This window comes from Perognathus longimembris, chromosome 28, assembly GCF_023159225.1.
Source record: "Perognathus longimembris pacificus isolate PPM17 chromosome 28, ASM2315922v1, whole genome shotgun sequence".
In the NCBI taxonomy this organism is placed as follows: domain Eukaryota; kingdom Metazoa; phylum Chordata; class Mammalia; order Rodentia; family Heteromyidae; genus Perognathus; species Perognathus longimembris.
Genome location: NC_063188.1, coordinates 29,890,277 through 29,912,626, shown reverse-complemented (window position 1 = coordinate 29,912,626; position 22,350 = coordinate 29,890,277). Strand labels below are relative to the sequence as shown.

The window sequence follows — 22,350 nt, the reverse complement described above, 5'->3', positions numbered from 1 at the left end:
ACTGCCATTGAAAGGCGCTTTTACTGCATATGAATTGAAAGTAATCACTGATATAGCAAAAACAAAGCATATGCTGGGTAAACATCAAAGCATTTTCCACATGGTACTGCAGTTTAAAATAGCAAACTTTACTATCAGCTAGAGGATAGGCACAACGTGGATTTATATCTGCTGAAACTTTATTGAAACTAGATCTGTAGATTACAGAGTAAGATCATAATCATCATCGGACCACATACATTTTAAACCAAAGGCAATTCTCTAGCCATCTGCCAACCCCAGCTATTCATTTTATTAACACATGCCATTAATCACAAGAGAGGTCAGGAGTTTTGCTAGCTCCATGTAACCTATTGTTGTTGCTACTAGAAGAAAATAAACAAACTCCAACATTTGTCGTACTGATGATGGATGGAACTTGGAAGATATATTTCCAAGGAATATGGCAGGCTGAAGTTGCTGGCAATGAGCCCGTGGCTGATGTCTTTCTTTACAAAAAACACATTTCCAGTAAGAAGGCACATATTTTAAATATTCTCATCTATGAATGAGCATGAGATAATCAGATACTTTGACTAACAGATGAGACTATAATATACCACAGTTAGTGCACACATATGCACCTAAAGCAGCCACATTATTTGGGCTCTTCATAAAAACTAGTTTGAAAATCAGTTTGTTCTATGTGTAATCATTCTACAAAGCCTTTTGTTCATTTGGTAATCATTCTACCCAACAATGTAACAACATAAACAGAACATGATAAGTCTCTTGGTATGTTTCCCACAGCAAATGATGGCAGGTATTTCAGGTTCCTGTTGTCCTGTCATCTTGAAGATCAAAAGCAGCATTGAGATTAAATCCTTCATTAAGACAACAATCAAGATACATGATTTTAAAAGAAAATTCAATCTACTTTTAATTTCCAAATACTGGTAATAGGAGTTTTATATCAAGTAACATTCATTCTAATGAAGCTTTCCTGTACATGAAACATTGGGGTACAACTGAATCAGAAGGTCCCCATAGACCACCAGGCCATATAAGTTAAGACAATAAGGTCACCCTCCTATCGCAGGGTGCCAGTAAAATGCATAGATTGGTGGAAGTCCAGAGAGATTTCCCCAAATGTTACATCCACACAATTACAAAAAGGTGGCTAACTTGAAAATTTCCCCATAATCCTGATTTTTAGATAACACTTTTCTGAAAAGATAAAATCTGTATTTCCTTAAACAAGATATATTAACACTTTCTTTTTCCATCTTTTTCATGTACAATGACATTTCAGCAAATCACTTTGGGTCTGAAAACAAAGCAGAGCTGGATTGCCTCTGGTGTAAGTTGGAAGAGAAGCTCTGGAAAGTTCAAAATAGTACTTAGGCAAGAACAAAACTTTCTCCTTTCCTCCAAAACACATGAATCAAAGAGATGTCTGCCACACAGCATGGAATATATGACATTTGTCACCTTATAGAATTTAATTATAATCAAGACTCCTAGAGCCAGCAAAAAATCTGGCAAAATGTTATCACCATGAAATGAATAGAAGGTTTATTTGTACTTTTGTTTATTTGCTTGGACAGAAAGTAGCTTTCTTAATGTTTGCAATTTGAGAGCTTTTCCCCTATGACTAAAGGGTAGTATGAATGAGAATGAATACAACTGCACATTTAATTTCTACTTGGAATTTACTTTATAACTGAAGACTGGTGTGTGGGATGATCACTTCATTATTGAAAATGTGAAAAGATGGGCTGAAAATTACATTGCCTTCTCTCTTGTCTCTTTTCACCCACACAAAATAATTCCTTTGGAAAAGAATTAGAAACTACAAAGGAATACAGATGAACATACCATTCCTACAGTCACAGAAGATAAAATGACACCTATTCTTTAGCAAGAAAAGTGGAGCTGATTTATTATTTCATGAGTCAATATTGAAATGAGAATCAAAAAAGGCAAAACCTTATTCAAGGCACTGCATGAGAGGCAAGAGAAGACTTCAGAATCCTGGATAATCTACTCAAACCGGAGAAATTTTACAAACTACATATGACCTGGATCAATAATATGCTTTTTCTTTTAAAAAAAAGTCTTCAGGGGCTGGGGATATGGCCTAGTGGCAAGAGAGCTTGCCTCGTATACATGAGGCCCTGGGTTCGATTCCCCAGCACCACATATACAGAAAATGGCCAGAAGTGGCGCTGTGGCTCAAGTGGTAGAGTGCTAGCCTTGAGCAAAAGGAAGCCAGGGACAGTGCTCAGGCCCTGAGTCCAAGGCCCAGGACTGGCCAAAAAAAAAAAAAAAAAAAGTAAAAAAAAGTCTTCAATTTTGTATATAAGTGTTTCTCAAATTAGGCATGGTAATTGGCAGAGTGGGCAGCTGTGTTGTGTGATACTATAACTCACTGAACCTGTCCAAATTCTTCAACACTAAATTAAGAGTGCAGGGCTTACATATTGCTAAAGTTCTTCCCTGCAACTATGGCTCATGATATAGTATCATCCAGCTATTCTTCTATTAATCTGTTTTCTAACTAACATATCCCCAAACGTCTAATCCTCCCTCCCTTACCTACCACCCTCCCATTCCCAAGCTCTCCCTAAACCCGTGATCTAATGAGACTATCTTCAGACTTGTCACCTCAAGAAGGTAACACATGGCAGTGACATGTGACAACTGGCATTCCTCTGTGTCCTTGGAAGCAGTTCTGTTACAACACTTACTGTTGCAGCCTTCTTTTGGTTCTGCCTGCATATACAGTTCTCACCACTTCCCAAAGGGAATCCAATAGAGAATCACTGGTGGTGAGAAGAGGTAGTTGAGGGGATGGCTGCAATCAACCTCTCCCCTGATTGCAGCCTGGTACTTAGGATTTTTGATGCTATTCCCTTGGAGGTAACAGATACATATGCCTTCAATGACATACATTAAGAATCTGGAGAAACAAACCTAACAAACTAGTCACCAGATATCCAAAGCATTCAAACTGTCACCCCACAAAATGATTCCCCATTCTGTAAATGACTGGCTATTGGAGAATGGTGATGACCTAGCCAATGAATCTGAGCTGTAGAGGAAACATATACTAAATCCATCTTATAAGAAGCAAGCAAGCTATGGTCATGGCTACACCAAAACCACAAAAGTCGGCATGCAACTTCTCACACAATGTTATTTCAAGGCCTCTTGTGTAAATCCTTATGTGCAACACTCAGTTCACTTACTCTCCCTAGAATCTGAAAGCAATATATTAATTATACAAATGCATAAATTACTCCAGAGTGTATATATATGTATGTGTATATATATATATATGAATGAAAGTTTGAACCTCCAGGAGGGAAAAAAGAATCCATTTCCAAAGCACTGTTGAAATGAGGATAAACTATCTGCTAGGGCTAGGTAGCGGGCTATTGGGAGGAAAGATTAGCTCCAAGACCCTTTTCTACCACAGTGCTCCCTACCTTTTCTCCAGCTTACCTATCTCCTAAGACAATTCCCTTTCATGAGTTAGAGGAGTTAAGAGCTTTCTGTGGCTGCTGTCTAGTCACTAGACAAAGCAGCAAAAACTCAAATTCTCTGGCTTCTCATTTCTGAACCACATGTTACATACTGTCTTCCACACATACTGTGCTCTTCAATAAAAAACAAGATCTGGAATAGGGAAATTTTAAACAAATTTAAGCACATCCCCAACATCCACATGTATCATCCACCTATTAACAGTCCCAGTACTTTTATACATCCCAACAATAAACCTTAGAGCACATTCTGATTGATAAATCTACCTTTTAGAAGTACTCCTTAAGCATACCAGAATATATTTGACTGGAATTCACATGGCATTACTTCAATTGTTTCAATAAGAAGACCCTTTAGAAAAATCCCCTCCCCCAACCCTTATCTCCACCCTCAGAATACAAACAATCAAAAGAGAAAATGATTAAAAGCATTTTTGCTGATAAACCGCAGCTCTTGATTCAGATGAGATACTCCACCATCTCTGCATCAGGCTCTTGTCCCAGGATCTGAATGGGAGCTTTCCTTTCCAGAGTACTGGAGTGGAAAACCAGGCCATCTGAATGAAAATAAAGAGTTAGAAAACACTTAGGGACAAAATGCAAACCCAACATTCAAAAGTCATGGTTAGAGCTGTCATGAATCTTATGACAAAGTGCCACTTCCCCGCCACCCACCTCATTTCCTGTACTGGGAGAATAATGGGCTTCACTCGTGCCTATTCTCCTTTCCAGGAAGGAAAGTCACTTACAGACTCTCCCTTCTGCTGAATCTCATGTGAAACGTGAAAAATGTAAATCTAAGTCACCAACTATAAGCGTCGGGCACCAACTAATAAATCTGTATTAGGAGGTGGGGGGAGCTACCTGCTAGAGAAAATTAGTATTACCTGTCTTGTCAGGACTGTAGGTCAAATTTGCTGTAGACAGACGACGTGATCCAGAACTGTTGGCTGGACTTGCAGGAACCTCAACCTGAGCCAAAGCTGGAGCTGGAGCTGGAGCTGGATTAGCAGCCATAGCCGGAGCTGGAGTTGATGCCTGAGTCTGACCCGGAGCAGAAGCCTGAGCCACTGCTGGTGCTGGAACCGGAACTGGAGCTGGAACCGGAGCCGGAGCAGCTGGAGCAACCTGAACAGCAGCAAAAGCAGCAGAAGCAGAAGCAGGAGCAGGAGCAGGAACAGGAGCAACAGCAGATATAGCAACTGGAATCTGAGCAGCAGCAGCTGGAGAAACAGCAGCAAGAACAGCAGCAGTTGCTGGAGATGGGGCAACAGCAGCAGCAGTAGCAGACGCAGACACAACAGCAGCTGGAGCAGAAGCAGCAACAGCAACTGGTGCAGCAGCTACCATGATGGTGGTGTTGGTGGCAGCAGTGGCAGTGTTGGTGGTAGCAGTGGCAGTGATGGTGGCAGCAGTGGCAGCAGCGGCAACTGGAGCAGGAACAGAGATGGGAGCGACAGTTGCGGTTTTGTTCGGTTCCGTTCCACGCTCGGTTTGGGTGCTGCAGTCTCGGCTGCCGGTCTTGGAGTGAGCTGACAGCAGAGGAGTGGAGGGGGGCACCGGCGAGGGTGTGGATGGGATGGACTCGGCACGGTAGTCTCCACCCAGGAGAATACCTACAAACAGGGAAAGAAATTAGAGAACAGTTAAGTACTTTCTATCCAGGCATTTGATTAGAAGTTCTACCTTAAGTTGAGGAGAAATGTGAATGGGTCTGAGCTCATTTTTGCCTCCAACAAACCCCTCTGGAATCAAGCATTTCCTACCATTATTAAAAGTTGCTTTGTGTTGGGCTGGGGATATGGCCTAGTGGCAAGAGTGCCTGCCTCGGATACACGAGGCCCTAGGTTCGAATCCCCAGCACCACATATACAGAAAACGGCCAGAAGCGGCGCTGTGGCTCAAGCGGCAGAGTGCTAGCCTTGAGCGGGAAGAAGCCAGGGACAGTGCTCAGGCCCTGAGTCCAAGGCCCAGGACTGGCAAAAAAAAAAAAGTTGCTTTGTGGACTGAGAGATCCCTTTTGGTCATTGATATTCAACACCCAGCACAATATGTTAAAATATTAAGTGCCCTGCTTATTGGTTCTCATGTATTTTGTTTTCCACTGGTAATTGAGTAATTCTACTGCATTCTAGTTATAATCAATACTACTTATTACCAGAAAGCTGACATAGTCATGGAGAAACACACATGGCCTAAGGTTCTAAGCATGACCAAGGTTCCAAGAATGTTACTCTCACTAAAGAGCAAGTGTCAGAGGATCAAAGAAGACATGAAAAACAACAAAAAGTGCTCATATATGCAAACTAATGTGTATATTTGATCTCCAGGCTCTAAAAATGTGCCTCATGGTATCTACAGTACTCTGGTGTTTTAATTAGACAGGAAGGAATGGACAGGAGTGGGTTAAAAAGATATTTTCTAATCTCTCATCAAATCACTCTGGTAACCAAAACTTGCCACCCAGCTCCATTTCGCTTAATTGAGAACTCTGGGTCTTCCTATTGTAACTGAGGAAAGAATATAGAAATGCTGAACTTCAGACATTTTTCATGAGGTGAAGGCCACATTGATTTTGAATAAAAACAAACTTCCCACATGGCACTAAGTCTGAGAAAGTTTTACATGAAATTATTTTCCATCTCACTCAAAAAGAACTCTGGATTCTCTTTTAAGGCTTTGTCCCCAGATACTGTTCTCTCCACGAGACTGCTATGTATAGAGGGCCTCCAGGATATGTAGTAGCCCCATAGGAGGAAAAAATCCCAGTTGAGCACACCTTCCTCGCTAGAACCTGGTCTGTTACCCCTTTCTTTGCTGTGTGAAGCTCTCCTGGTTAGGGCTCTCTTTTAACCATGTCACTATGCTCTTTCTTATTTGCTGTTATTACCTAGGCTCCCCTTCCAACTCTTGTCATCTCGCTTTTCCTCCATGATGGGGGTACCAGTCAAGGTGGATGAATGGGAAAGCAAGCCTGTTCCGGCATTCGAAATAGACATCAGAGACTTCGCTGGCCGCATAGATGATAGCTGCTCTGTCTTATTTTGCTCCTTCCGGGAACGTTGCTGGAGTACTTTGATCATGGCATCCTTCTCAATAATCTGGGCATGGAGGGTCTTAATCCTAGGGATCAAAGACAAACAACAGATATAAAAAAACCTTTGTTGCTACCTCTGATTACTGATGTTGCTGCCAACATGGACTTGATGTCCCATTGTCTTTTTGTTCTTATTAGTTCTTCATTGGAAGGCAAAGTTTGGTATGCTACAGTTTTAAAAGAAAAGTACCAATTTCTGCATAACAAATTGAGTATCAGAATGCATCTAATAACTTTTTCTTATATCTTGGAATTTCAAAGTCACATGTTAACAAAATAAAGGCTATATATGAGTGCAGTAGGTGCTGTCATGAAGAAGCTGAGTCAATAAAAACAAGTAAGATGAAGTCTTCTATGAATAACCTTCAGGTAATAAGTAAATGATTCTGAGCTCTGTCTCGCAATTGGAAGAAGAAGTTATCTTTCCAAGCAGTCTGCTATGTCATACAATTGAGGTGTAGTTACAGGAGGAATAGCCCAGAGTAAAAATATAAATAATACAGCTGTGGCAAAAGGATGAATAGCAATTAGAAAAACCAGAGTAAAATAATCCTACTTGGAATTACACAACTAATGGGAATGAACAAGGTACCAGTCATCTCATCTCATACCCTAATGGGTTGACAGGGATGAAAGTGGGGAGAGGGAGATTACATGACTTTTTCAGAAGTTTTTCCCCTTCCCTACTGACCTAACTAGTCTTTATTCCAGCTTCATAGATCTATACAAGCCCAGATCAACATTTTACCTGCCCTCCATGTCCAAGCAACGTTTGTTGGCCATCAAGATTTCTTCCTCCTCCTTCTGGATACGAGCTTCTAGAGCTGTGTCATAGCTGGTGTTAGGAGAGTGGTTGATGACTGTTGCATCCCTGATGAAGTAAACAAGTGTGATGATGATGGGTATGCAGCAGAATCAATAAATGCTACCTCCATCCTAAGCCAAAGGAAGGTTTGTTGCAAAGCACTAAACTGAAATTATACCCATTAGGAATGGCTAGTTACTGGGTGACTAAAAGCCCCCAAAACTAGGAAGAAGTTTGGTGTCATGGACATGTCTGCCAAAGTTATATGAAATGTCCCATAATTGCCTTCAGAACTAGATAGGCATCATTCTCAAAACTTCTGGCGTTTAAATCATAACCAAATAACAAAAATATGAATATATTTTACTTTGTCTCCTGACAGTCGTGAAGGAGAAAAACTAGATACTGAAGAAATCAGAAGCTGTTTACCTAGTTTCCTGTGAGTTAGAAAACACACATTAACAATTAAGATCGAGTAAAGCATTGGAGCTTACAAAGAGGTATTTTATCATAGTGACACTCACTTCTGTATCTAATCTACCTTTGAAACATTCTAGTACTAAATCAGTGATTATGCTAAATCAGTGATTGTTCTTTTGCCAGAGTTTCAACTGCATAAAGGATTATCATGTTGTTATATTTGAAAGTATATTGTGTCACTAGCTCAAGAGAAATTAACAAGGAAAATGTAGGAAGAGACAGAAATGGAGAGACAGATGCTAGAATTGAGGAAAACAGGAATTGAATTATAGTAGTCACAGAGCAAAGCAGACAACAAGGCCAAAGAATATTGAATTGCCATTATTTCACTGCCTTTTCTATAAGAATGGGTAACTGCACAAGAACTCTAGATATGACATTTTCTAATGGTAGCTATGTTCTCTTGGCCTTGTCATTGTGACCAGTGAGGATGGGAGTGAAGTAGCAAGGAAATGAGTAGACAGAGAGTATAAATTAATGTTGGGGGAGGTGGGGGTGAGCCTCTGCAAAACCGCTGATTATGGCTTATATGCAAAGCCAGCAAGTAGTTTCAACTTTAAACTTGTTGGAGTGCTAAAATAACTACAACTGTCATCACTTCCTAAATTTGAAATATTTTAATATCTATGTTTCCTCTAGTATCATTCACTTGCTTGTGGTTCTAGTGGATACTTTGAGAATAAGCATCACTGCATACTGCTTAGGAGTATGGGTTTTACTATATTCAACATTTAAGTCAATCAACACCCAGATTCTCCAAGTACTCTGCCACTAACAAGCTTTATGACTTCAAAAAACAATCAGGGACTGGGAATGTAGTTTAGTGGTAGAATGTTCACCTAGCATGCATGAAGCCCTAGGTTCAATTCCTTAGTTCCACATTAACAGAAAAAGCTAGAAATGGTACTGTGGCACAAGTGGTGGAGTGCTATCCTTGAGCAAAAGCTCAGGGACAGGGCCCAGACTTGAGTTCAAGACCCAGGACTGGCAAACACAAAAAACAAAACAAAAAAATAAAAACAGTCACTTGCTCAAAGCCTCACCTCATATGAAAATGGAAGCCATAATTGTACCTTCATCTCATTGAAGATAAAGTAAAATTATGCATGTAAATCATACATCATTAGGCACAGTAAAAACACTCAATAAAGCTCTTTAAAAGTAAAGAACTAGGCTGAGACTTGAGGATCGCAGGTCAAAGCGAGCCTGGGCAGGAAAGTGTATGGGACTTTTATTTCCAATTATAAACCAGAAAACCAGAAGGAAGCTGTGGCTCAAAATGGTAGAGCACTACACTTGAGCAAAAGAAGAGCTCAGGGACAGCACCCAGTTCCAGCATTTAGTATAAACCCAGGAGCCATCTTTGTTCTACACCGTGCCAATATAAAGTGATGGATGGAGGTTTAGAGTCAGGCCTCTTGAAAAGTGCATGGTGTCTATGGACTCTAGGGACTTAAACATATGGTTTCTCACTGGGGAAACTATGGCTGGCCAACGGCCACTTTCATTGCATAAAAGACCTCTCTGAGTACACAGAACACTGCCAGCTAATTGATATGGACACTGTGAACTCCTTGGGAATGGAGACTTAAAATGTGGGACACAGTGAATTTCTACAAGGTCACCAGGACTGCACTGCACATCAATATTCTAAGAAACTTGAGCTATAAAGCCAATGACAGGGAAAAGCAAGCATGTAGTGTTTGAAATAATTTCTAGTACTCTGACACCTTCCTTGAGAACATCAGGAGAGAAATGCTGGGTACACTGTGACAATACAGCTTGAAAACCAGGAAGTACATATTCCTGAATTTGATTCCCTAATTCAAATTCTTAATTAAGTAAACAATTTTGTCAGCATCTTCCCTCTTCTTCCTTAAATTTCTCTAAAAATGCCACTCATAATTAATAGTGGCCACTTTAGACCATCCTTTCTCTGGGAGCATTTCCATTCGTGAAGCTAACATATAAATTTTAATATAAGTGGAGCACTGTATTTAGAATAATTACGAAGTTAGAGATGGGAAAAAGAAGTGATTAGGCCCTGGCTTCAGAAAAGTTGCAAGGGACCCAAAAAGTAAATAATTAACCACTACAAGAACGGGTTTGGACTTTATTCCAACAGACACTGAAAATTACTAAAGCTTTACAAAGGGAATGAAACAACTTGCCCCAAGCTTTAGGAAGACTGTGATGGAGGGATTAGAGGAAAGAGACACTGGAATCAAGCACAGTAGTTGGAGAGGTGACTGAAATAATCTCAGCAAGAGATAATGAGTTTTAGTACCCTGGATATTGTATATGTGTTGGAACTAGGGAAGGGAAAGGGAATACCAAAATCGGGAGACAAAGGATAAAAAGACAAAGCAAAGCAACAGCAATACTTATAAGACTATATGGTGTAAACCAACTGCACAACTCATGGAGGGAAGAGGGAAAGGGGAAGTGGGGGAAAATGAGGGAGGTGGTAATAAGTTGGATAAGAAATGTACTCACTGCCTTATGTATGAAACTCTAACCCCTCTGTACTTCACTTTGACAATAAAGAAATAAAAAAGAGAGATAATGAAAACATGAGGTGGTTAGGCATGGGAAATGAAAATAGGTTGTAGGGGGTAGAATAGATAGAAGTTGATGGCTATTTCAATGTGGGTGTTCAGGAGAAGAAACAATGAATGAACTTTGTTATTTCTAATTCAAATAATGGCATATCATTTGCTGTCATAGCAAACAAAGGAACACTGTGATCATCTTTTATTTTAGGGACACTGGAGTGAAAGTCATGAGAACAGCCATATGCTTCTTCTTGGAATTTTTTTGCTCAAAATAAGAAAAATGAAACCTTGCATGTCCAGGAACTGATAATAAATGGATACAGTAAATACAAATAATAAATTACATGATTGATCATCATTGTTTGCTGTTCTTTAAAAATTAAATTCACTACTTGTGAGATGAAACACAAGATCTGCATGGCCAAATTGGGTCTTGTGGTCATTACTGGGACCCATCTTGGTAGTAATTTCCTTTTACTTGTATTAAACATCTAGAAAGGCTCTCTAGAGATATTAACACAGTCTTAATGTAGACAATTTTGTTGTGAATATTTATACTACTTCCAAGTGCCTAAATAATATCCTAATAGCTCATTGAACAGTGATTCCTATTTTGCCACCTTTGACGTGTACTATATCATAGAGTTAGCGTATCTGCTACTTGGATTCATCTCAGAATGAAAGGCAATGACACTTTCCAAACAAACTAAATATTTATACCTGTACCCTTTAAATCTATGTCTAATTTTCCTTCCTGTGTTCTTGTATGAAATTATTCCATCAATAAGATGTAGTTCAGAAAATCAAAGTACTAAAAGAGATATAAAGACCACCTGATATGTCATCATATGTCTTCTCTTATGTGAAAGTTTGTATTGCTATGCACAATAGTCCCAAAAAGGAAACAATCCAAATATCTATCATCAAGTGAATGGATAAAAAATATGGTACATCCACTCCATGGCACACCACTCAGCCCCAAAGCAGTATGAACTATTAACACGTGTCTCAACTTGGATGGACCTCAAAATAATTATGCTGAACACAAGTCAAACAAAAAGCAAACACAACATGACTCTTTTTATATTGACATTCTAGGAAATAAAATTAAAGTTTTATGACAGAAAACAGAACTGTCATTGCCTAGAAAAGAAGGGATCAAGGCTGGGGATATGGCCTAGTGGCAAGAGCGCCTGCCTCATATACATGAGGCCCTGGGTTCGATTCCCCAGCACCACATATACAGAAAATGGCCAGAAATGGCGCTGTGGCTCAAGTGGCAGAGTGCTAGCCTTGAGCAAAAAAGAAGCTAAGGACAGTGCTCAGGCCCTAAGTCCAAGCTCCAGGACTAGCCAAAAAAAAAAAAAAAAGAAGGGATCAAGTTTGAGGGTTACAAGGAAACTTTAGAATTTGTGCTCTATCTTGACAATGGTAGTAACTACACTATTGCATTCGATTCGTTCATAGAACTGTACATAAACAGTAGGCAATTACTACTGTAGAATTAACACTTTAATTGAAGAAATCTGTGAACTCCATTGTTGTCTCTCAAGTAACATTACCAAATTGTGAAACCTGTGAGCTGTCTATCAGATACCTCTTGTATTGTATAAAAATTGAGATACTAACACAACACACATAAACCTAGTGGGACGTTAAAACGTGGCCCTATATTTAGTAATCTACATTATACATTCAGCAATCATCATCCTTTTCTTTCACTTTTTCTTTATCTTTTATTTTTTCCTTCCTTTCCCAAGGAAATATTAAGTATTCTTTTGGTAGTCAGTAATTCTAGTAATCTGAAAATTATTTTTATAATAAAAGAGAAATATAAATATTTGACCAAAAAAGACAGAACTGGTTAATACTTGCACTTAAGGTTAAGAGGAATAAGAATAACAAGTGGATAGGGCAGAAGAACTCAAGTTCTGAAGTCAATCTTTGAATGGTATCTCCGATATTTGTAATCTTGTGGAGAAAAGAGGAAATGGATATCAATCTTCATGGCAAGTACGCTGGGTGTGACTATTAGAAATATGTAGAAGTGCCTAGATGAATCACTAGGTCTAACTCTCATTTCATAGGAATTGAATATATAATCTATTTCTCAATCTGCCATGGGAATTGAATTAGTGGCATGTGATCTAAAATAGATCTAAAATATTTACTAGTGGTAGAAGTTGTTCCTGAGTGGGAACAGGCTATGTCTTAATTATATTAAATCATAAGAGTGCATATTTTACTAAAACCAGCAATTGAATGAAACTTTGTAACTAACCGACAATTTAAAGGAACTCCATTTGAATAGGTAGTCTTCTGATAGTTAATGCCTTGAAGAGAAGGAGAGCAGGATAGTAGTGTCTTTATACAAAGCTCCTCCCCTGCTTTCCTACATTTTGCCTTAGAATCTGTTCTGAAGTCAGCACCAACAACCTCTGTTTTCTAACTTTTTCAGCCCTAAAAATTCTATCATTAGAAGCTTTTCCAAAGAAAACACTTACCCTGTGTCTCCCCAGTTCCAAATAAAACAAACACTTTTCACTATTGTTCAGAATAACTCCTGAACAAGTGCTAGGCACAGGTGTTTCTATGGAAACTTGTAGGCAACATGACACTTCAAATCTGACTCTGAATCTTAGAACCGTCTTCTGGCATAGGTTGAGTTTCTGTGTGCTTTACTACCACACTGGTAATTACTGAACAGGCCTTTCTCAGGAAATAAATTCAGGGTAACTTTGGGCAAGGAAGATGTCAAAATCAAGCCATTGGCAACTTCAGTGTATTATGTATTACAGGTGTAAAGGATACCAGGAGTCAGGCTTATCACATTAGAAGTGAAAGATCCTTTCCTAAACAATCAGGAGCAAGCTTAGAAAGTATCAGCCATGCTCTTTAGCAGTGATATCCCTCTAATTTAGTATAGAGACCCCAAAATACATATACCATCACCCATTCTCCACATATCCATACCCCAGCCCACAAAGTCTAGAAGGTGATTTTAGGCTCTACTCATTTACTACCTGTGTGATAACATTACAAACAACATAGCTGTTTTAGTAACTTTGTGGAGACAAACCTGCCTGGGTCAAATATTCCAGTCTGCCTTCATACCCAATACCAGACCAAATCGATGTCCATTCTCATGATAACATCAACTGACTTGGGAGATTTCCTCCCTTCCCTTCCTTTTCTCTCTCTCCTTCTCCCTATCCCCTCTTCTCCTTTCTTTTTCTCTTATCTGATAGTTATGAGCAGCAGTAAGTCATACACACAAGCAATTGCTTCTGCCAAACAATAACCATTAATTTTTGTACTATGTAAAGGGGGACAAATAAACCAAATAAACAAAACTGCTCCTGCCACTTTCTCTCCCATACCAGATGGAATGGGACTGCTTACACAGAGAATGTGCCCTTCAAATATAGACCATCTCAAAGGGCAGCAATGGATTCATGTTCAGCACAGCTTTTGACATGCCCAGGATGAGCCAGAGCTATCAAATGGCAGCAGGCACTCAAGTGGCATTTGCTTTCAGAGTGGCATTTTTACAGGGAGGCTTTTCATTCCAGTTTTGGGGCTAAACAGTGTGCACACAGGGCTTAAAGGATCTATGGCTATAGGGAAGAAGATGTGGAAACTGATAGAAAATGAAGTTGAAGAAAAAATACAGTATTAAAGAAAAGAAAGCACTAGGAAACCTAGTAATCAGTTCAGAATCTGGTGTCCTCGGTCCCACTATTCATGTCATGGTCCCTATTCAAGTAGTGATCCTGCCAACTTCTTACCTCTGAGCAGCCACAGTTGCAGCAGCATCCAGAGCAAAATGTCTCATCACGTTTTCCTCCAAATACTTTTGCTCCCACTTAGTCATATCAGCTTCCAGGGCCAGTATCCTCTCCTCCTTCTCCCGAAGGAGCTCCATCAGGGCAGCGGCATTGTATTCTGAAACATTGGTGGGCTGAGAGCTGCCTTGGCGCTATTGGAGGATATACAGAGACCCATCCATTAATGAGAATACAATCATAGAGTCCCATTTGAAGGGATTACTGTACATGTCACTTTACATTGCATTTTTCTGAGGGGGTTGGTTTTGTTTGGTTTATCTGGGTTTGGAGTGCTGAGAATGGGACCTAGTGTTTCAAGCATTGTGGTAACTGAGCTACAGCCTTAGACCCTAGTTTGGGTACTGATTCAGAAAGAAAGGGGAATTCAGATATTCAGGGCTTGAATATGAGACTTCTTGGTCAGAAAAAGACCCCGCTCTATCAAATTGTCATACTGCTTGCTTGGAAAGTGATTCAATGAGGCAAAATCAGCCACACTTTCCTGCAAGCATGGGATGGATATAAGAGAAATGGAAATTTAAAAATGTAGGATTTGGTTCCTGGCTTTCCCCTAACTTCTGTGATCTTTACAAAGTCAGGCAACCTTCTTTGGGTCTTGAATTCATCTCTTCTAAATCCAAGGCCAGAAGATTTCTAAACATCATTCCCTATACTAAGATACCTAAGAGTCTACTTGTATAGCAAATTCACTTCTTACAGTCTCTTGTTTTGGTTCATGTGGAAATAAAAGGTATAAGATCTTAAATATAAAGGGCATTTCTGTGATAGGAAGCTAGACAAGGAATTGGGCTTTATATTTACAATGGAGAAGTAAGAGTAAGGTTAAGGAAGAAAAAAATGTAAAGAAAAGTAAGGATTTGTTCATGCTAAATGCCAAATTAAAAAAAATCAACCAGAAATAATAACTTTACCGCCATTCTTTCCTAACTTCCTTCTTCCTTCCTTTCCTCTGTCTCTCTCTGTCTTCTTCCTGTCCTTAAGTTTCCATACCTGCTGAATTCGGAGTGCTTCGAGTTCCCTCTCCAGTCTTGTCCGGAGTCGGTGTTCCAGCTGCTCCCGTTTTTCGCACGCTGCCTGGAGCTGCACAAGGGCCTGCTGCATCTTCTCCACCTTGTCTACATACACTTGCTTCTTTTTCAGCTGAAAGTACAGGTTGAGAGATTTGAAAGATGGAAGGAAAGAATAACACTCAGCTATTTGGTCCCCAAATCCAGCTTCATTTTTAGATCTCTTCCTATCCCTGAGTCCAACTCCAAAAAGAATGAATAATGAGAAATGCTAAGCCACAGGTTGCCTTGTATTTCTCATATAAACACTATGAAGAGGGATAGAAATTGAGGACCTTTTGAATTTCTTCCTCCTACCCAATTTCTATGTGTTCCCCTTCCCCAAGCCTACTTTCCTTAATGTGGTGTCTGAAAGGGTAAATTTTTCGTGTTCACACATACAGATGTTCTCATCTCTGTTCTTCTCCGGTCTAAATCAAAATATTCTGGAGAAAAGTATGTCATATTTTAATCATTACAGTAGAAAAGAGAAAAAAAGATAAGATGAGGTTCTCCAAAGATAAAAGTTTAACTTGATATATCTCCTTTTATATACTGTCTTCTTTATATGGTGAAAAAAAGAGTAGGCAACTGAAGGTGCAAAGTAGACAGAATTGTCTTTTGGAAGTCTGTTCCAGTAATTGCCCAAAATAACCCATCAATGCTCTCCTGGAAAGTTTTGTTCTCCTGGAACATTTCTTTCTTTTTTTACTGAATCTGCCATGCATCAAATTTCTTTAATTTTCTTTTAGTTTTGTGCCAGTACTGGAACTAGAACTCAGGGTCTCCCATGCTTGCTTGGCTTGCTCACTCAAGGCTGATGTTCTACTACTTGAGCCACACCTCCACTTTTGGCTTTTTGATGGTTAATTGGAGAGAAAGTTTCTTAACCTTCTGAGTTGCCAGGATTGTAAATGTGAGCCACCAGCACACAGCATCATTAGTTTTCTTATTAGCCAGCACTGTTCTATGTGTCCTTTAGAAAAAGGCCATACATTACTGGCGACTTCTATCTCACAGGCCCAAGGTGAAGACTCTGGACTGTTTTTTCTCAAATTTTACTTTGGTACCTTGAAAGATCCCTAAAGACTCAGAAGAATCAATCACATCTAAAATGATGTGATTAAAAACTGATTCATTCTCCTTGCAGGCTTATAAGCCATATCCCAAAGTAAAAGCACAAGCAATGGGGACTATTGCTTCTAGTGATATGCCCTTGTAATTGAAGCTACATCATGCCTCTATAACAATGAAGGAATTAGACTCTAAGAGAGTGAATCTTCAATAATATATTCTGGACATCCAAGAGGATAGGAGAAAGGGCAGCCTTACCACTTTGCTAGCAAAAGGGACGATTCTGTCTCTCATAGCACTTTTATGGCATGCTTGATATAATAAATCAACCAGCAGTCTCTTTCTAAAGCAAAAATTCTTCCAAGAAGGGTATACATCATTGATGTTTTCATGGAAGCCTAAAGTTATAGATCTGTTCCAGACAGAGCCTTTCAACATATTTTTTATGTCCTTGAGCTACATATGTAGAGGCAATTGCAATGTCATCATACTAGCATTGCTTACAGCCATTTGGTTGAAGCTAAGCTAACAAGACCAATTCAACGCTCCCACTGCAGTAACCAGGTAATTCATTCACATAGTTCAAATAACTACTTTAGAATTTCCAGTCCAACAGCACTGTCATGTACTGCTATGGAGACAATCCTTATCTAAAAATTGTTATTCCCTTCAAGTTGAGTTGTTGATCTTTCTTCTGGTGGAAGGAAATCTATTTTGTATTTCCCCACCAGACCTTTGGTATGCTTTAACCTATGTGATTGGGAAACACAAACATTAAATATTTTGGATACTTTTCTTAAGGTTTTCCTTTAATTCTAGGCCTTATTAAGTTGAACCTTGTAAACCAGTGAAGAGGAGTTCTAATCTTAAGTGCTTTTACCCTTTAAATCTTTTCTTATGAAATGAAACATACAAAAAAAAACCACCATTACTTTCTCTCAAGCTTAAACCTTTCTTTCTTGGGACACATAACTATTTGTAATACAGTGACTAGGGTAACTAAAACTTTCTGGTCATGGATGTCTGTTCCTATTTATTAAGTTTTGAATAATTGAAGAGCAGGAAACATTCTCTATCCTTTACCTTTGGGGTTCTATAATCCTCATGAGCTATTTAAAGTCAAATGCATTTATTCGTAAATCACTCTGAAAACCCCAAGGGAACAGTGCAATGTCAATGCAGCAAATGTTAACTATAATTATGAAGGCTTATAGCAGTAATACTTAAAGGCAATTAAACTTAGATAGGATGCAGTTCTTGCCTGGATGGTGAAGTATTGTAATATAAGCTCAGAAAATAAAAAATAAGTAGTCCATGACCATGTATATTGTTCTATGCCTTGACTTTCTTGAGAAAGGAAATCTAGATGTCCTAGCAAAAATACTCCCAGCAAAATAAGTCACTGAGTCAATCTTCTGAGTTGGTAAGGATTGGCATGCAGGCAAGACAAATTATTCCACAAAGCAGGCTAAGAAACAAAAATTAGTATTTGCTATGAGATAACTTTCCACAGGGTACTAAGACCATTGTTGCTAGCATCAATCTCCCACCCCTTTAAAAAGAAGTACAGCTCAGCTAGGCTGTGGTAACTCACACTTGTAATCCAAGCCACTCAAGAGGCTGAGATTTGAGGATTATGTTTGATAGCCTAAATAGAAAAGGCCAGAAGTGAAGCTGTGACTCAAATGATAGAATGCTAGCTTTCAGCAAAAATGCTCAGGGAAAAAGTCCAGGCCCTCCCTGAGTTCAAGATCCTGCACACATTTAAAAAAGTACAAATTGTATGAAAAAAATAAATCTCCTTGTAACTGCTAATCCCTGGATATGTTAGAAAACAATTCTTGGATACAAAACCTTATTATAGATGCCATCAGCAATGTCAGTCATCTTCTAAATTCCATACTCATGTACATATAGAAAGGGACAAAGATCTATATGGCTTAACTCCACTACTATCTACCTTTATTGTGATAAATCCTCTTTTCTTCTCTGCCTCTTTTCTACGAATTTATTTATCTAGTGCTATTTCCTTGAATACTCTCAGTACTTGCAATACCCAAGTCCCCAAGCAATTACAGAAGTCAGTGCTATTAGAAATGTCAATGGCTCTTTCTTGTGTGATAAAGAGACCACATAGTAAATTGGCTAAGGTCCTGAGCTCTAGCCTCCGAATGCCCAATTCCAAATCCTTTCTCCCTCACTAACTATGAAACTTGAAGTTACTTAAATCTCTGAGCTTATTTCTCCCACAAGTCTGAACTTATTCATTCGTCATTAACAAGGACAGATGATAATGTGATGTATCACTTGTAAGAATCAAGCAAGATAACACATGATGTGCTTAGTAGTATGTGTGGTACAAAAAGTACTCAGAGGTTTTCTTCCCCTTTGGAGAAAAAGTGAACACCTAGTCAGACATTGTTCTAATCCTCTCAACTGTGAACATTTAGCCCAAATGGGATTAAGGCAGCTCTCATTATGTTAGTAACCCTGTATGATCACAACACTGTTTAATTATATCATTAAATCATAGTCACTCTCAAATAGTTGGTGCAATGGAGGTGAAGATAGCAATGTAGAACAAAGACATTCACTGGTGTTAAAGGCAAAAATAATTAGGAGCAACAGGTGAGTATCTATAAAGACACCATAGTCTCTCAAATGACATGACTTAGGGGATACTTTTACTTTACCTGTGGTCAAAGTTTCTAAAGGCTTATAGAAATATTCTCCTTCCCTCTTTTCCTCCATTCTTTGCTGTGTCAATATTTCTCTCTTCATCTCTCCTTTTCCATTTACCCTCTCTCACACACATACATATCAAACATTGCAATGAAAGGTAAAGAAATTAGGTAGCAACAAAGTGCTGCTATTAATGGTCACTTGTTTCCTGTTAACTTGTCTTTATCTGTTAAAAAGAATCCCAAAGGTCTTCAGCAAACCCAAAGAATCAGCAAACAAATATGGCCTGAAGGAGGCCAGATGTAGCCAAGCTCATTGATTTCTATCATGTTAATGGCTGCTTTCCAGACAAAATGGCAGAGTGGAGACACAGCAGTTGCAACAGAAACTACATGGTCCATGAAATTAAAAAAAATAAAAACCACCAGATCTCCTATCTGACCCTTTACAAAAAAAAAATCTCCAAAGCCTGGAGGTCTTGAAACCGAATTTCAGTGTCCTAGTGTTTCATAGAGTAAGTTAAAGGGTCATTATGTTGGGTGGGTTGAATAAAATAATTCTGCTACTGTTTTATGATATTTCTGTATACAATTTTGAAAAAAATGATTGCTACAGTTGTGTATACCACATTATTCGTTCTTTTGTTGTTTTCCCAAAGAATGGGCCTCCCATCCCCAACCCTCCACCCCTCCACGCCCAGCCACCACCTTACTTACCTCATCATCTCTCTGTTGTTGTTTTGAAACTAAATCTTAGTGCGTAACCCAGGTACAGACATATACTACCATACCTAGCTAACTATCTCTTTTTTGCATTATTTATACATTATAGATAGATAACTTAAAAGTTTCTAGGTTACAAGTATGTACTACCATACCTAGCTATGTTTTTTTGCATTATTTATACATTATTATAGTTAAATAACTTAAAACTTTCTAAGTAAGTTTTGACATTCCCTCTCTAATTGCCTTTGGACATAATACTTTGTCTTTCAGGAATGCCTTGTCTCAAGAGGTTTTAAGAAGTTTAAAAAACCCTCAGGTGATTTTCAGATGACCTCTAAAAGTCTTTGGACTTCTAAATATTTTGTGATTTTGGAAGTCCTTATTTTAGATTCAATTTTGACCAATATCCAAGAGACCTAAGCAAAGTGGAGTCCTACAAGTTTGTATAATCAGACTTGTTTAGTTTGTGTGTATATACACATATATATGCACACATAATTGTGCATACATAGGTATGTAAATAATACATGAATTAAAACACATATTTATGGTCTCCATAGCATCATAAATGATTTTTCAATGTCTTTAGTGTTCAAGAAATCAAGGTTCACTTGAAAAGTTTTTAAAGCCACAGTAGTGGCTCAGGTCTTCATGTGGAAAATGAGTTTTCAGAACCATCAATTAGCTACTCTGGGTTTCTAATCAAGAACCATACCCATGAGCCCTTAGAAGAAGCCAAGTAAATCAATCATTTCAACCAAATTCCCCCTAGATATTCAGTGAATGGAGGATGATTCTAGTTAACTTTTCTTAAAAAATGTCATTTTTAAAAGCTTATCAAATATTTCCTCAAGTTTATGTTCTTCCAATGTGGGTTTCTTAAACCATTCTTACTCTTTTGTCTTGATTTTTAAATGAAATTTTCTACCTTCTTCCCTACCCTACCCTATTGAACCCTGCAAGTCTAGACTATGATAAGTTGCTTTTTGCCTTCCACTAATGGTTCTCACCTGAGGTTTCCTTCCCCTAGGGGATATTTAGCACTGTGTATAGACCTTTTTAGTTGTGATAGCTGAGGGTTGGTTATAGCTACTAGCGTATAGAAGCAAGGGAGGTTACTAGACATCCTATAACATAGAGGACAGCCATTACCTACCACCAAAGATTTATCCAGTCCAAAATAGCTATTATATTAAGGTTGAGAAACCATGCTTGACAAGTAAGCAGTACTGGATCTCTCACTCATGGCACAATTTTAACAGTTACTTACATTCATATTTTGATACAAACCTCTAGAGTACTACGAGATTTTACATTCTGATATTTGTTATGATGTCATCTTTCTGCCACATATTATCCTTTTTTATTTATTTATTTTTTAATTTTTTATTGTCAAACTGATGTACAGAGAGGTTACAGTTTCATACGTTAGGCATTAGATACATTTCTTGTACTGTTTGGTACCTCCTCCCTCATTCCCCTCTCCCCCTTCCCCCCCATGAGTTGTTCAGTTGATTTACACCAAAAAGTTTTGCAAGTATTGCTTTTGTAGTCGTTTGTCTTTTTACCCCGTGTCTCTTGATTTTGGTATTTCCTTTCAGTTTCCTAGTTCTAATACCAGTATACCCGGTTTCCAATGTACTCAGATAAGATACAGAGATAGTGCAGGTACAACCACAGGAAGGGGATACAAGAGGGTCATCAATAATAGAAGCTACGGTTTCACATCACATGTTGAAAGTAATTACAACAGTGATATAACAGGCGTTTCCATAACATGGAGTTCATTTCACTTAGCATCATTTTATGTGTCCATAAAGGTATAGCTGATTCTCTGTTGTGACTAGCCTAAACCTGTGCTAATTATTCCCTATGAGGGAGACCATAGAGTCCATGTTTCTTTGGGTCTGGCTCACTTTGCTTAGTATAATTTTTTCCAAGTCCTTACGAATGGGGCAATGTCATTCTTTCTGATAGAGGCATAAAATCATGTCATCCTTTTTGATTGTGTAGTCAGAAGCACTTACCCCATCTTTCCAAACTCAATATTGTGGACTTATTGTTCTTCCCTCTTTCTTTTGTACACCATATTCAACCTAATTCTGTCTAAAATCTAACTACCATCTCCCATAGGTCTCAAGCCCTTACTTAACAACAACCTAAGTGATTTTTCAGATCTTGCTCTTTTATATGTACATGTGTATTTGTACATGTGCACATATTTTTTCCATCTATAGTCATCTGCTATAGACTTTGTAATAACACATCTTGGCACTGTATAGTTTAATAAAACTTATTGCTAGCAATCAATTCCATTAGAATATCAACTAGATGTAAGGCTCATAACACCTCCTCTCTACTTCTTTAGAAACAACTGTTTCTAACTTTCCTATCTTAAACCACTGAATGTGTTAATTTACCACTCAGTCTATATTATCACATTGTCCCTTGTTCAGATCAGGCATGGCTCTTACAAATGCATTTTCCAATGCCCTGTGTTGCTAAACAGCC

The 22,350-nt window shown here is 38.6% G+C and overlaps 1 protein-coding gene across 2 annotated transcripts in view; it reads right to left on the bottom strand.

Moving 5' to 3' along the window:
* Window positions 1-2,315: 2,315 nt before the first annotated feature.
* The window catches only part of Amot (angiomotin), a 65,587-nt gene continuing 45,552 nt past the window's right edge, over window positions 2,316-22,350 (bottom strand). For both annotated transcript variants that reach the window (XM_048336109.1, XM_048336108.1), the window contains exons 9-14: window positions 15,303-15,452; window positions 14,253-14,443; window positions 7,373-7,495; window positions 6,418-6,650; window positions 4,415-5,143; window positions 2,316-4,084 (exon numbers count right to left, since the gene is read on the bottom strand). In XM_048336109.1, the coding sequence (XP_048192066.1) occupies window positions 3,987-4,084; window positions 4,415-5,143; window positions 6,418-6,650; window positions 7,373-7,495; window positions 14,253-14,443; window positions 15,303-15,452 (1,524 nt within the window). In that variant the 3' untranslated portion in view covers window positions 2,316-3,986. The remainder of the gene's footprint in view (window positions 4,085-4,414; window positions 5,144-6,417; window positions 6,651-7,372; window positions 7,496-14,252; window positions 14,444-15,302; window positions 15,453-22,350) is intronic.